The 15,058-nt window shown below is 37.7% G+C and overlaps 1 protein-coding gene and 1 long non-coding RNA gene across 4 annotated transcripts in view; one reads left to right on the top strand and one right to left on the bottom strand.

Moving 5' to 3' along the window:
* The first annotated feature begins 3,947 nt into the window (after positions 1-3,947).
* Positions 3,948-15,058, top strand: part of Lifr (LIF receptor subunit alpha) — a 48,548-nt gene continuing 37,437 nt past the window's right edge. Inside the window, exons 1-3 of one of the 2 annotated variants that reach the window (XM_033760208.1) lie at positions 3,948-4,664; positions 6,208-6,322; positions 9,181-9,320. In XM_033760208.1, the coding sequence (XP_033616099.1) occupies positions 4,526-4,664; positions 6,208-6,322; positions 9,181-9,320 (394 nt within the window). In that variant the 5' untranslated portion in view covers positions 3,948-4,525. The remainder of the gene's footprint in view (positions 4,665-6,207; positions 6,323-9,180; positions 9,321-15,058) is intronic. The other variant, XM_010607743.3, reaches the window with a different exon arrangement.
* LOC104850700 overlaps positions 4,563-15,058 on the bottom strand; it is a 31,609-nt gene continuing 21,113 nt past the window's right edge. Inside the window, exons 3-6 of one of the 2 annotated variants that reach the window (XR_777042.1) lie at positions 14,086-14,262; positions 11,667-11,763; positions 11,383-11,417; positions 4,563-4,636 (exon numbers count right to left, since the gene is read on the bottom strand). This is a non-coding gene — a long non-coding RNA (uncharacterized LOC104850700). Of the gene's footprint in view, positions 4,637-6,584; positions 6,788-11,382; positions 11,418-11,666; positions 11,764-14,085; positions 14,263-15,058 lie in introns of those variants that run through there. The other variant, XR_004515811.1, reaches the window with a different exon arrangement.

The raw sequence follows: 15,058 nt of genomic DNA, 5'->3' as shown, positions 1-15,058 counted from the left end.
GGAGGAAGGAGATCACTGGAGCCCTGGCTTCAGAAGGTATGTTTTGTTCTCAGGCTCCTCTTGTCTGGCTCTTCTCCTCTTCCTGTTTTTCCTGGCTGCTGTGAGCTGAGCAGCTCCGTAAGAGCATGCCCCTCCATCATGATTTTCTGCCTTCTCTCAAGCCCACAATAATGGAACCAGCCTGTCATGGACTGAAACCTCTGAAGCTATGAGCCAAAATAAACGTTTTACATTGATTTTTTCTTGGGTATTTGGTCACAGTGATGAAAACCTGACTGATACAGGACCTGACTTGAGTGGATTTATGTAGATAAGCAGAAACTTGTCCAGCAAATGGTTAGTCTGTGTCTGGGAAGAGGCTAATCCTGAGAATATACGTTTGGAAGTAATCAGTGTATGGGTGGTAATTAAAACTACAGGAGTAGATAACATTGTTCAATGAGGGAACATAGAATGAAAAGAGCAATAGGCTCAGGGAGTCCTACTATGCAAGCTGGAAAGGGATATCTTAATGGCATTGGTCAGGGAGGGAAGGAATGGATTATTTAATAAGTGTGGTAACCTTTGTGGGGTGAGGAGAAAGAACTGAGTCCCTGACTCACGCTCTACACCAAAATTTATTTTATATGGATTAAATCCTTGGGTAAGGAGTGTAGCTCAGGGATCTGGGTTCAGTCCTTCACACTACCAAAAAGAAGAAAAAAAAGTTAAAAGCCTTAAATGTACTTGAAGGCAACACAGGTGACAGTTTAAATAGTATTGCCACATGCAAGATCTTTGGTCAAAAAGTCTAAAGGACAAAATTGAGAAATCTGATTTAATGATAGTCAAACTAAAGCTTCATAGGAAAGTAAGAAAGCAACTGGGAAATATTATGATGTTTCTTTTTATCAAACTGTAAGGAAATTCTGCCCAGAAAAACAGGCAGAGGGTTGCATAAACAGTTAAGGTATAAAGCATCATATTATCAATAAATATGTAAAAAGATATTTTGGCTACATAGTCTAAGAAGTGCCACTTAATAGTCCAATAGCTAGGAGATATTTTTTTTAAATGTCATTCTTGGTATTGATGAAAGAGTAGAGAAGCAAGTGCAGATTGAACATCCCTAATATGAAACTTTGTTTCAACATGATGCCATGAATGGAAAATTCCACACTTGTTGACATGTGGCAGATTACAGTCAAAATACAGGCTCATTGGAAATACTGTGAAATTACTTTCAGACTAGATGTACAAGGTAAATATGAAATATAAATGCATTTCATGTTTTGACTTGAGTCTTTTCCCCAAGACATCTTGTTAAATACATAGAAATATTTCAAAAGGCAGAAACATGGTTGCTGTGTTGAAAGACACCTATATACATTTTGAAAGTCAGCTGCTGAAATTCTGTACAAATTTGCTCCTATAAGACCTTGGTAGGAAAAAATACAGTAAATTCCTACATTCCTCTGTCAGAAGAAAGCACAGTTTCACAAGCATTCTTTTTTCCCCACTGACATACATTGGGAAGTTCTGTTCGTTCATATATTGTTTAGACCGTCAAATCCATTGGAAAGTCTGCTCTGGTAGGGAAGCCAGATGTATTATAAGCTTATATTATGTAGCACAAATTACTTGCTCAGAATTTTCTAACTACAAGTTATGACCAAAGAAAGTCTTCTTTATTATCCTGTCTTTTCTAGGTTGAGCAGGTGTTGGTGACACTGCTGTGGTCTGACCTCCTCGGGGAGCCCTTGTGAGGTGGCAGTTGCTGCAGCGAGATATGGACTGGCTTGCTGCCACCTGCATGCTTGTTTCTGCCAACAGCAGTGGAACATTACAGCCGAACTTGGGAAGTTCCTATGTGGATCTTGAATAGAGTTTTCCCTGTGCCACAGTGATGGAGGCTCAAGCGGAAAGGGATTAAGTGATTTACCATCAGTCATGCTCTCATTAGTAATGGACCAAGATTAGAGTCTAAGTCTGACAGTACCTGGTCCTGAGCTCTTCCTCAGCTGCCTCATTCTTTTCCCATCTCGCTACTTCTTCCTGGCATTCTAGTACTGCACAACTAACTAAAAACTAATAGTAAGGGATAATTTCATTTCAAGATAATGGTTTGCCACTTAGTGAATATAGTTTGTGATTATTTTAGTCAGAGTTTGACTTTTGGGGTCATGATCTTCTCCTTTAATCAGTTACTTCTATACATTGTATGATTCTGTAACTTTAGTAACTAATATTTTAAGACATTCCATGAATATATTTTCATCCTAATAAGTAAGCTGGGTGATACCAGAATTGAATAGGAAGTTGTTTATTCACCCAGAAAATAACGCATTTAAAATGTGTGCTTCTGCTTTATCTGTGTCTTGGATATAATAAAGCTATTCGGGATTCATTTACTGAGGTTTTCACAGTATTTAACAATAGCCAAGAAGAGAATGATCCATTTCCTTTCACGAAGAAGTTTATTTTAAAAATTGTTTCCTGGGTCTCCAGTTACTGAGACAGATATTGCTTCCTTTTTTGTTTCCTCATTTGTCTTCTCACATTTTATATTTTTGTTTGTTCTAAAAGGTTCAGTATTTTGTTTATTTTAAATTTAATATCGGTCAATATAGTTAACTTCTAAGAGCTATTTATTCCTTTTTCATTGCATATTCTTTGTTTTTAGGCTGGTTGCATTTGGTCTGAGGATACATTTAGAGGTTTTTGCCTTTTTGTTTTCTTTTTTCCTTTAAGTTTTCTTATTTGCTGTGTTATCCTTGCTTCTTCTAGGAGTATTTTTATTTCCCTTTTGGTAATCCTTTTTATCCTGAGTTTCTCTTCAACATTCTAGGCTTTGCTTGTGTTTTTTGATCCTTGGTTTTCTGTCAGTATAAAATAAAGCAATATGAAATTGGATAAGTTAGTGCGTTCGGATATGGCAGCTGTCAGATTTTGCTCTTGAAAGGGTGGACAGGAACTTCTTTCCTCTGAGGAATATCCAAATATCTGATGTAGAAAGCTCCCATGTTTGTGTTAGCTGTCCTTATTTTCCCTAGGCAATTTTTTCTTTAAGTTCTATAGGGAGAATGCATCTGTTTGGAGTGAGGAGTGGGAGCACATCAAGGTCGATATCTGCACATAGATCTTTGATTCTTTTAGTCTCACTCTGATAAATCACTGCCCTCTTCTTCCTGCATGAAGAGAGGACTTAAATGGCACCATCCATCTGTCCATCATTGTTTAATCACAGATGTAGTGGTCCTCCTTGTTTCTTTTCTTGTCCATGTACCTAACACAGTACACACAATAGCATGTAGTTCTGACCATGTACAGGGCACTATTTCAGGCACTTCACACATGTGTAATCACTTAATCCTTAAGTAACAAACTTAGGAGGAAAACACAGTTGTCATCCTCACTTTACACATGAGGAAGCTGAGGCTCAAAGAGGTAAATGCCATGGAGCATAACCAGGGTCACACATTAAGTGACATATGTGGAATTCAAATAATAAGATTAAAGATACAATTTACCTATTATTTTAAAACATCAGAACTTTAATTGTGTGAACTGTGTTTCTGTTTAAATGTGTTTCTCTGTGTTTGAGCAGAGTTGACACATATGTGTAGAGTCATATTTACTTGAAGCACATGATGGATTGACTAATGCTCAACTTGTAATGCCCAGCTGAACTGAAATCAGTGTGGTCTGGGTGTGGAGGATCCACCTGAAGATTGTTACCAATAGCCATAGAAAGAGAACTGGAGGGGAAGATCTTGGCCTGTTGATTTTTTAGGAGAAGCTTGCTGCAGATGGCTTTTCTGATGCAAACTAGACTTCTCAGAGGAAGAGCTTGGGGCTTTGCTGTCACTGGGAATGGCCTCTGTTTTCGTCAAGGGAGCTCTGATCTTCACCATGAGCATCACTTCCTGACTCCAATGTGGATCCCTCAGCTCGGTGGCACAGATCCTTCATCTTGGCAGTATAGGTTGTACGGCTTCCACCGTTGGCCTTTGGGCCTTCCAGGTGCAAATGCTTCATACAAACAAGCATGAGAGATTGCTCTGGAGTCTAGGCCACTGGCTGGACTTGTGGAGAGCATTGCCTTGGACTCTGAGCCTTTAGTTGGACTTGTGTGGGAAACTGCTGGTATCCAGGCTCTCAGCTAGATTCTTTGGGCCTCTAATGTGTGGTTAATCTCTCTTGCAATCCTTTTCATTTGACTTTTTGGTGAATTATCATAAATAATCTTATAAATTATGTGTCCTATATTTAATGTATTCCCTTGCCTAAATCCTGCTGACTATAACAAAGCCCATCATTTGACAATTAAACTGATGGTGGATCTCACAGCACTAACTGCCAGTTGTTGATGTTACCTAAAGCCAGGGTGGCTTGCATTTGAGTCTCCTCTGTCATGAATGTGCAGTATTTCCACATCTGCCAGCACATTTTCAGTGTTTGTATATGCAGTATGAGGTGTGTCCTTAGATGAGTCTCAGCATCATTTGCAATCTCTTCTAACCTAGGACTGACTGCATACCTGCAAATGGACATTTACTTGCATTGGAGACAGCCATCCCAGATGGTGGGTAGTAAGAGAATGAGGATGCCTTCAAATTTCCGGTGGCTCTTAGCAACATTTGTTCTTCTGCATCTACTGAATCAAGTAAATAGCCAGAAAAAGGGTAAGTACTTCAGTCTTGCAGAAAACAAGCACATTTCAGTTTTATTTTCATTTTGCCTGTAAATAGTCTTATTTATCCCTTCAGAGTTTTTATAGCTAAAATCCATTTCTCTCAAATCTTTTTTATGTTTACTTTTAATTTCTCTTAAAAAGGCTTTAAAGATAGATGAAAATATTCTTTTATCATTAAAAATTAAGATATAATTTATATAAAATAATATTCCTTTAGGATGCAGATTTGTGAGTTTTGACAATGCACACAGTCAAAACCACTAGTACCACCAAGTTAGGGCACCAGCCCATGACCTAGAAAATTCGACACCTTCCTCTGGTATCAGCTCCCCCATCCTTCCAGTCTACACTGCTTGATTTTCTTTAATTTTACCTATTTGAAATGTAACATAAGTGAAATCTTAATATAGTTTATAATGTTACTCTATGTTAAAATATATCATCTTTTTAAATAGGTTACCTATAGATATTACCTAGTTTATTTCTGTGAAGGGTCATTATTATACTGCTGTCCCTTAGTTTTATTTTTATGTTATATCCATAGTTAAACACAACCTTTTCCCCAATGTCATTGAATAAATAACTTTATTATTGGAATTACTTCTGATTTCTAATGTAAGCACTTATGTGTTTCTGTTTTCTGTCATATAAATAGCTTTATAATTTATTGCTACAGTGAGTATCATGCCAACTATGTATAAAAATAATAATAAAAAAACTTTGCATAGACATTTATAGAGTTTGAGAATACTCTTTATACCGTACAGTTTTCCCCTCCTTCTTTTTCTCCTTCCTTCTTTTCTTTTTTCTCCCTTCTTTCCCTTTGTATTGTGCCCTCTTTTTCATTTTCCTTACGGGGTGACTTTTTTTCACTTTATAGTGTTCATGTCCATAATGTAATGTTGTTGTGTAGGTGTGAGTACAAACTATTAGAACTGTGATTTTCTGAGTTACCTATTACTCTTTAGTTGTCTCTGGATCCCCTCATATTTTTCAAAGACTCATGTGAATTCATTACTACTTAAATTTCATATGCTTCTCAATGGTGTAGAGATTTCTTTTGGTGTTCCTGTAGAGGGTGGCAGTCTGTTAGCAAGCAGAGCAGCAGTGGTTCGGTGTATTTAGTAGTTTTACTGGTAGATATGGGAGGCACATAGTTTTTTTACTTTTTTTTTTCTTTTCACTGAGGCTCTCGGAGACTTGTGCAGAACTCCCTCAACCTTTGAATCTGTACATTCAGTTTCTTCCTCAACTCTCTTAGTTACCTGGTAGTAGGATTTTTGACCATTCTGATTCCAGAGTGGTCTTGCATTTGGTCCACTTTCATCCTTTACCCTTTATCTTTTTCAAACAAACAAAGCTACAAGAAGAAATATGAAAGCAGTGCTCTCCCATGATAGCAGGGTCATCTCTTCCTGGAGGACATGAGCCTCTGCAGACTCTGTGCTTGTACTTAAAATTGAAAATGTTTAACTGTTACTAAGTATGTCCTGTGTAGTATGTGTGTTCATATGTTGTTTCTCCTTCACCAGGGACACCTCGTGATTTGAAGTGCACAACTAACAATTTACAAGTATGGGACTGTTCTTGGAAAGCACCCTTAGGAACAGGTCATGGTACCATGTATAAAGTTTGCATTGAAGACAGGTAATGGAAATACTTAATTTATATCTGCAGCCTAGAAGTTATCTTTCATTTTAGAATATAACAATTTTATTATGGAAGTTTTTAAATGAAAGTTTAATTCTGAACTCTGTTATCAATCAAGAGAGAAACAAACCCTTATCATAGCCAAAAGTTTGGTTTTTTTTTTCATTATATGCATAGAGTATGGAGCATATTGGCAGTTCTGTGGGAAGTTTTACTGGTCTGTCCCAAAGCAGTGTCTATCTCTATCAGGTTTAAGTACCCAATATAAAATGTCATTCACAGTAGCTCAGCAGGTATGCTGTGTGTCTCGTGGATAAAAGTCTGTAGTAGGAAGTTCAAGGACTGGCATATTTGTTTATGGCCACAGAGACTCAGTGCTTCTTTGCCAACTACTTTGCCTTTGTACTCTGTGGTCCCATTTTTTAAGACTATAATGCTCGAGAATCACCAATCATGTCTGCACTGCACAAAGAAAGAAAAAAGAGTGTCTTAGTTACTTTTCTCATTGCTGAGACAAAATACCCAACACCCAAAGTTAAAGGAGGAAGCTCACAGTTCATAGAGATTTCAGTTCATAGTTGGTTGGCTCCAAGGCAAGGTGACACATGGCAGTGGGTTATCACACATGGGAGGCAGAAGGCAGCAAGGTAATAAAGAAGCCAAGCAGCAAGGGACAAGTAGGAAACCTCTTTCTGTCTCTTATCTCCTATCCAGGCTTTCCATCCTTAGAGCAGATAGCTCTCACACCCAAGGTGAGACAGCCTTAATCCTTGCATTACACCATGAATCAATCCCAGCATCACATCCTGATCCCAGCATCATGCATCCTATATGCAACCACCTCTGAAAAGTCCCACCTATGACTGACTGCATGAGGCTTTGGGGGGACATCCAGACACAAGCTATAATAAAGAGGGATGGTTTTCTTTAAGGAAACCTCTAAAATCCCACAAAACACCACTGTTTATTTCTCATTGGCCAGAGCCCAAGCAGATGGCTGCACCTAGTTCTGGAGGTTGGAATTTTAAGTTCTCCTAGCATTGGGTCCATGATAATAAGAGGAGGAGATGGACATTGAAAGGCAGTGGCAGACCTCCTCATATCCCCTTATCCTCCACAATAATTTTGGAGTGGACTGGAAATTCTCATGCTTAGAGTGTGGCCTTTTGGCGACCTGCACCCCTGAACATTGTCTATTGCTTTTCTTTTATCTCAGCAGGATGGCAAGATGCTTAGCCACATAAGAGGAGTTTCGGTGTGCTTCCCCCAGTTCCAGTTTGCAACAGTAGTTCTGAGATATATATATCTCAACAAAATGTTTAAATACAATCAGATTTTTCTCATTCAACGTATATTTATTGAGAATTCCTCTAAGCACTGGAGTGATTTGTCAGGATGGGCCAGGTTATGTTGCAGAAACAGCTTTCAAATCCTAATTCCTTAAATCGTGCTCATGAGAACAAAGTTTATTCCTTATAATGTTCTGTGGCATTTGGGTGTCAGCTGAGATTTCCACCTTGGGTGTCTTTTTTAAGGCCCTAAGTATTACAATTTTAGTAGCAGGGGAAAGAAAGCACACATCCTACATTGGCTTTTATGAGACTTCCTGAACTGATGAATGAGAATTTTTTAATCAGATTTCTTTGGCTAAAAGCCACATGGCCATGCCTTGCTTCAGAGGGGCAGAGGACAGACCTATTGTGAGTCCAGAAGAAAAGACCCTAAAAACTTTGGTAGAGAGTATGAATGCCCTATTCAGGCCACCCTAAGAGAGTAAATTGTTCCCAGGAATTCACAGTGAAGAAATAGTAGCAACACTGTAGGTTATGTGTAGTTGGAAGTTTTTTGTGAAATGTGAGAAGGGGAACCAAGAAGTGTAGAGGTCTACAGGGGCCGTCAGAAGAGGTATGATGTGTATAGGCATGCTCAGTTCTCCCTGGAAAAAGAACCAAAGGACATTCTACCCTGAACCACATTGGGTACAGTGGTTTAAAGAGAGGAGATGATGTCATTTGGAGAATTTGGATGGTTTTGGATTGTGGAGCCTAAAAAAGCATCAGCACATGAAAATAAGAAGGAGGTGATAGAGTGGGGGGCTTCCAAGTCCCTAGCTAAAGTGGGTGCTGAGGAAAGGCCTGGATACTAGGTCAGGGTCCACTGCACAGAAGGAAGGTACCTTTGCATTAATTAAAATTTTCATGAGAAGTTAGTTGTGTTAGAATAACAATAAAAGTATGTAAATGTGGTCCAGGGATATACAAAGGCTGTAGAACTAGGGACATCTAAGAGATACTAAATAGGGAACTGGAAGCCTTTTGAAAACAGAACATGGAAGAAGTTTTATTAAAGCAAACCTTGAGCCAAGGCAGAGGAGGCAAGCAGGTTGCAGGCATGATTGACAGGGCCACTATAGCCAGTTTTGTTCCTTTCATTGGCTGCCAATGAGCTCCAACTAACCTGAGGGTCTGTGTAATGGCCTAGTGCCCAGGGTTGGTGCTGAGGAAGTGGAGTGGGTGGGAGGCAAAGCCAGATAGGGAAGGTTGAATGGTGGGCGGAGGAGATTTAAAGGGCGTGATAAAACCCCAGATTCCTCGAATGATTTATCTATGCTTATACACTGTGCTTTTTGCTACAACCTGGGTGTTTTTCTTGCTCCCACATTGATAAAATCAGTTACCCTTTCTCTTTTTCAGTTTAAAATGCAATACATCCCTGCATGTTTTTGCGTATAAAAGAGCAGAGGTATTTTCCACTGTATTTTGTGTCAATCAAGTTTTTATGAAAACAGCGCTATTGATTTTTATTGAATTAAAATTATTTTATTTCTAATTAAAATTCAATTTCTTTTATCACAGGCCCCGATCTTGTCATCAGTTAGAGAAAACAAATATTAAAATTCCAGCTCTTTCACCTGGTGATCATGAAATAACAATAAACTCTCTACATGATTCTGAAAGTTTTATAAGTATATTCAAGCTAAATGAAAAAAATGTTTGTAAGTATTTGAAAAGGGAACAGATTTTAAAATATAACACTGTTAGTAATGTGATACTTTGTAGTTAGGAAAAACCTATGTTTTCATTTCACTTCTTGTGCTAATACTTTTCATTCACCCGACTATCTTGCTGTATATTAGCGAGCACGGCCAGGATCCAGAAGGAAGCAAACCTGTCTTCTAGTCAATTAAAATAGATACCCCAGAATTTAAGTCCCTTCACTCGGTTCTGTGCTCTTTCCTTGGCTCCCTTTACCTGTGATTGCTGTGTTTCCTCCATGATTTCACAGATGCCCTTTGCCGTGGGATGTAGTGTCTGACCACTCCATATGTGATCCCATTCTTTTTTTACATACCCTTAGGCATACCTTGTGCTTCTTCCTGGCATTGCTTTCAGTTAAATTAATAATCCACTGTATAGTTAGGTATTTATTTACCTGTCTTCTCCACCAGGAAATAGGTTCCATGAAAGCAGGGAACTTTGTTGTGTTATTTTTGTTTGTTTTTTGTTTTGTTTTGGTACTGGGAATCAAAGACCTTGTGCTTTTGAGGCAGGCTACGGAACCACTGAGCTAAATCCTTGGCCCTTGAACTTTGTTATCTGTATAGAGCACTGAGCACAGTGTTGTGCAGGTAGCATGTAGTTTTTGATTGAATGAATACTTAGAACATAGGCTAAAAGCAGATTGGAATTGGAAGCACAAAATAAACTCAACTTGACCGAGATTAGAAATTTTGCTATACCGTGAGACTTCAAAAACCTAAGTAGTTTTGACTTATTAATGGTGTTCAGGCAGGTTGTCAGCTCTTGACAGCCCTGATGGTATGGCAGCACAGTGATATATAATGAATCTTGTAAGGTTGGCTGAGTGAATCCAGGGAACACAAATACAATTAGTGATCTGTGATTTGCCCAATTTACTGCAGTAGATTATGCTTGGAATGATCTGTGTCAGAGATAGCACAGATTTTTAAATATGATAAAATATGTTGTCCTTACTTTATTCAGCCTAAAGCATTGCCTGTGTAAAGTGCTGCTTAGGACTGTCTTTCAGGATAATCGATATGGGCTCTGTTTGTTATGTTTATTTTATACTTCTGAAATCCATGTGAGGAATTGTATATAGATTAACCATGACCCTGGTGCTCATGGTGTTACAACCTAAGTAGATTTTCTATGCATGTGCAAATAAAAGTATTCATATTACTTTATAGTTTGCTTAACAGAAAACATGAAATAGATGGATTTTCAAGTTACTTACATAAACCTATACTGTACTTAGTTCCTGGATGGTATTCCATCAAATGGAAAGATCAGAATTACTTAAAGAGCTGTTGGTTTTTATTGCCAACTTAGCAGTATTATAATCAGTGTTTTAATGAACATTTTCACACATATATTTGTGAATTTGGTTGAATTACTTTTGTTAAATTCCTACAATTGAGAACGCTGAGTTAAAGATACCCAACCCCTTCTTTTAAGACTTTTGTTTTAATATCCAATCGCCAAATTGTTGGTCAAATTCTTTGTACCTCTTTGCATTCCTACATACATCATGTTGATGTGCTGCTTTTCACATACTATTACATATCATTATAAGGACTGGGTAGTATTTATTCTTTAATTTTTACCGTTTAAATTGAATGGCTCCCATATTATATCAGTGCTGTTTTTCATGTCTGTCATAATTTTTTAAAATTTGTCAGTTGTAGTGTTTGAACTGCATTTATATATTTTGAATTTTCTGTTATTGATCATTTTCTTTATTCATTCTTCCTATATTATGTTTGTTAACATATTTGCTGTAGATATTTTTCTGTATTATTTTTAAGTCATATTTTTCATGCTATAAGTTTTCATTGTTATAGGATATCTTACTATTTTTCTTTATGCATTTTTGATTTGCTGTCATTTTGATTTAAATGTTTCATCCATTTGAAATTATTTTATAGTAAAGTATGAGGAATCTGAATTTTATTCTAGACTTTTAGAATACCCAGGAGTATGTTAAGAGTCAGTTTTTACCATATGATTGTTTTAGTAGGTATGCAATGTTCTCACCTCAGAAGCTGCTTGACGATAACGATGTTAGAAAGCTAGAAAAGCAAATCAAGACAAGCTCTAAGTAACTCAGTTCATAATTAAATTTTTAAAATAGTCATGTCACTTATCAGTACATTTTAAATAATAGCTGGCCAAGTGGTGATTAGAATAATGATATTGGGATAAGAAAATTTAAAAGTAGATTAGATGAATGTAAGATAGGTGATAAATATCTTGGTTTTTGGGTTTTCTGTAATAAAATATGTCAGATTGGGTAATGAATAAATAACAGAAATTTATACCTTATAGACTTGGAGGCTGAAAAATCCAAGATCAAGACACTGGTAGATGTGGTGTCTGGTGACAGCCTTTTGTCCATAGATGGTTCCTTCCATGCGTCTTCAGGTGGCAGAGGGGCAAAAGAGCTTCCTCAGTCCTGGTCCTCTTTTATAAAGGCACAGATCCTACTTGGGTGAGCAGAGCCCTCATGACTAATCACCTCGTAGAGGCTGTGCTTTGTAATATCACGTGGGGGTTAAGTTTCAACAGAGGAGTTTGGGGTGGGTGCAGAAGGGGACACACATAGCATTCAGACCCTAATAGTACACCAGCAAATCCCTGACCACCTATTGAATGGAGGAGAAACTGAAATGGTCATAACACTATGCATCAGTGATGTGGGCTCATGGATAATTTGCTGCTAAGTGAAAGTGTGAGAAACGAAGTTTTCACAGGTCTGAAGATAGTTTCCAAAGTCTACTCATACATACATACATATACACATAGTTTTGTATTTAACAAGGGAGAGCACACACGTATACAAAAAGTCTTTCTGTTTTTTTGTTATCTCAGTTTCTTAAAATAACCTTAAAATTTAGATCATTCTTAGGCAAAATAAATTATGTGGGTCCACAAAAGAAAAAGAAAAACTAAGCTGGGAAGACTCTTATCTTCTGATGTTCTAAGAAAGAAAGAACATGTATGTTATGGGTAAGCTGTCCTGGCTTTTAAAAAAATAAGCAAGATTTTCATCAAATTCCTATCTAGAAAATTTTGAGTTTCTAGAAAGCAAGTTAAAATTGTCCTCAGATGTCTGTTTTAGCCCAGAAGAAAAACAGGTGACGGTTCATATGAACTTAGGGGAAACTTCCATGTCTGGTAGGAAGAAAAATTTCTTTTCAAAGGATTTTAAAAATACTTTCATCATCATAGGCATTACTGTCTTCTGCTTAAAATATTGAATATGACTCTTTTTGGAAGTGTTGCTCTGCTAAAATGTGAGAATGTAAATTATGTGGACTTTGGGGGGGTCATTTTAATGGATTAGTGTAGCATCAGTTAAATATGCCCATATTTCATAATTTTTAGGCTACTACATTGTGACATCTTGAATCATTTGAAGGAACAGTCACACTCTTGGAAATCTCCTGCCCTTTTCTGGTTACACTGGCACCTAAACTTTTCCTCTCCTAGCACTAACTCAGCTACGTGCTTCTCTTTTTTTTTTTTTTCTCACAAGCAGCTTCTCAGTTCTATGCTTCTATGAAGCACCCTCTACTAGCTGTGTATAGCTGTGTAACTTTGACCTTGTTGTACAGTTTAGATTTAAATCTACATGTTCTAGTCCTGTACAGCCCTAAACACTTTATGTCAATCCAAGGTAGAGCATTATGCTTGAAAAATTTTAGAAAAATTATTTTGTAGAGCTCAACTTCAAGTTCCCGTACTGAGGCTGATTAATGTATGATGTTTTGTTCTGCTGTTGTTACTGTTCAGCACATGCAGCACCCTGCCCTCGCACACCCCTGCATTTTCCCCCTTGTCATGACTTTACCTAATTGGCTCTTGAACTTCATGGGTGATAACTAGAAGTGAGGCAAGAAAGGGTTTGTCTCTGAATATCTCTTTCTTTTACTTTACTGTCCCTTGAGGAGGAAGCATACAAGAGTCCAAGTTTCACTGTCCCTCATGCCAGAGAGCCTATGTTTCATAGAATGTGACAGGCTTATCTTGTTTTCCATTGATCCAAAATTTTCAGTGATTTATTCTTCCTTAGTGGGTAGGAAGATCAGGAGATTTTCAAGGATAAATTTCTCTATTACCTTGCTTTAGTGTACTGATTTTTTCCTATATAAGCCCAAACTCTTAAGCACAGTTTACCTCTTTGGTAATTTCCCTTCAGAATTCACAACCCTCTCAAACTTCTTTTGTAAATACCCAGTAGTACAATGCCCTCACCCCTGTTAAGTTGTCTTTTCTTGTTCCTCCTCTGTCATCTTTGTTAAACAGTAAGTCCCCAACTTACAAATGAGTTGCATTCCTGGAGAACTGTTTGTAAGTCAGATTCATTTGTGAGACAACAAAGTGTGTGTAGGGCCTGCTCAGTGGCACTGTGCACAAGATCCTGAGTTTGATCCCCAGTACTGAAAAAACAACAACAACAACAAAGTGAATCTAATACTTACACCTATGAAAGTTTGCAACTTGAGTGTTGATAAGTTGGGGGACTTACTGTATTTGGCCCGGATGATAGCCTGTTTCTTTCTAGTTCAATGACCTTACATTTTCTCTGGTTCCCTTCTGTTTCGTGGTCATTGTTACTCTAGATCTAGATTCCTACTCTAGTGTGTGTTCCTTGAAGATGTAATTGTGTATTGGCAGCCCCTACAACAAGCTTTGGCCATTGCAGGTTTATGTGTTCACATTTCTTTCTTCACCTACATGCAGCGAGTTCCTCTGAGTTTGCATCCCTGGCTCTGACTCCTGACAGTTCTCACACAGCTCTCTTCAGGACAATGCACTTTGCCTTTTTCTGAATGCCTGCTCATCTACAGCCACTCTTCTGCATCTTCACAGTGGTTCCTCTTCTTCCTTTCCTGCTGCTTTCTGGGCTGGTACCTTGGAGAAATCAATATTATTTCATTAGAGTGACTTCTTCATTTGATTTAATCATTTCTTTGAAATGTAAACAGATTTTACTTTTTTCCATATTGGGCATCTACTTCATAGCATTATTATTCTTTTCAGGATTGTTCAAGCAGTCTTTTAACACCGTATCTCCTATCTCAGTCCCCTTCAGGCTGGGTAGCAAACCCCTACTAAACTGGCCCTTCAGAAGTTTTCATTATATTCTGTACTTTCCACAGTAACACATTAGCTTCCTAACCCAGTGCCTTAGTTATTATTACTCATGCTTCTGTTTGATTATGTCATGTAAAATTCCTCAAGTGAATAGCATCCCCAAGCACAAGGGGCTAGACCTGGGAGATGAGTGAGCAGGCTCTGAGAAAACACATAGAAACCTTTGCCCTACTGAGTTTTCCATGTTTCATTATTTTCTTAAGTTTGACCTACTGCCATGTGAAGGAAGTTGTTTTGTTGCCTAATTGGAAGTCCCAGACCACGTGACTGCAGAGCATTGCAGGAACCAGTTGCTGTTTGTATTAGAAAATGTATTATGAATTTAAAGTAGCCAGCTGATTTTTTTCTAGTTTGCCTTAATCATTGGGAACTACTTGTACAAAAAAGAAAAAAAATATATATATATGAGAGACCAGTTTAACTAAATTTAATTTATGCAATTCAGAGCAATTACATATTAACCCTAACTTTTCTTGGCAGTAAGCTTTTCCACTGCAAAGACATGGTTAGCTAAATATATTTCTCAACCACCGTAGGTTCCTCAAGGATGGAT

The sequence above is a fragment of the Fukomys damarensis genome, unplaced genomic scaffold (assembly GCF_012274545.1).
Source record: "Fukomys damarensis isolate Sample0158 unplaced genomic scaffold, DMR_v1.0_HiC HiC_scaffold_1, whole genome shotgun sequence".
Lineage (NCBI taxonomy): Eukaryota > Metazoa > Chordata > Mammalia > Rodentia > Bathyergidae > Fukomys > Fukomys damarensis.
Note: the sequence above shows the minus strand (reverse complement) of the source record. Positions and strands in the feature narration are given on the sequence as shown.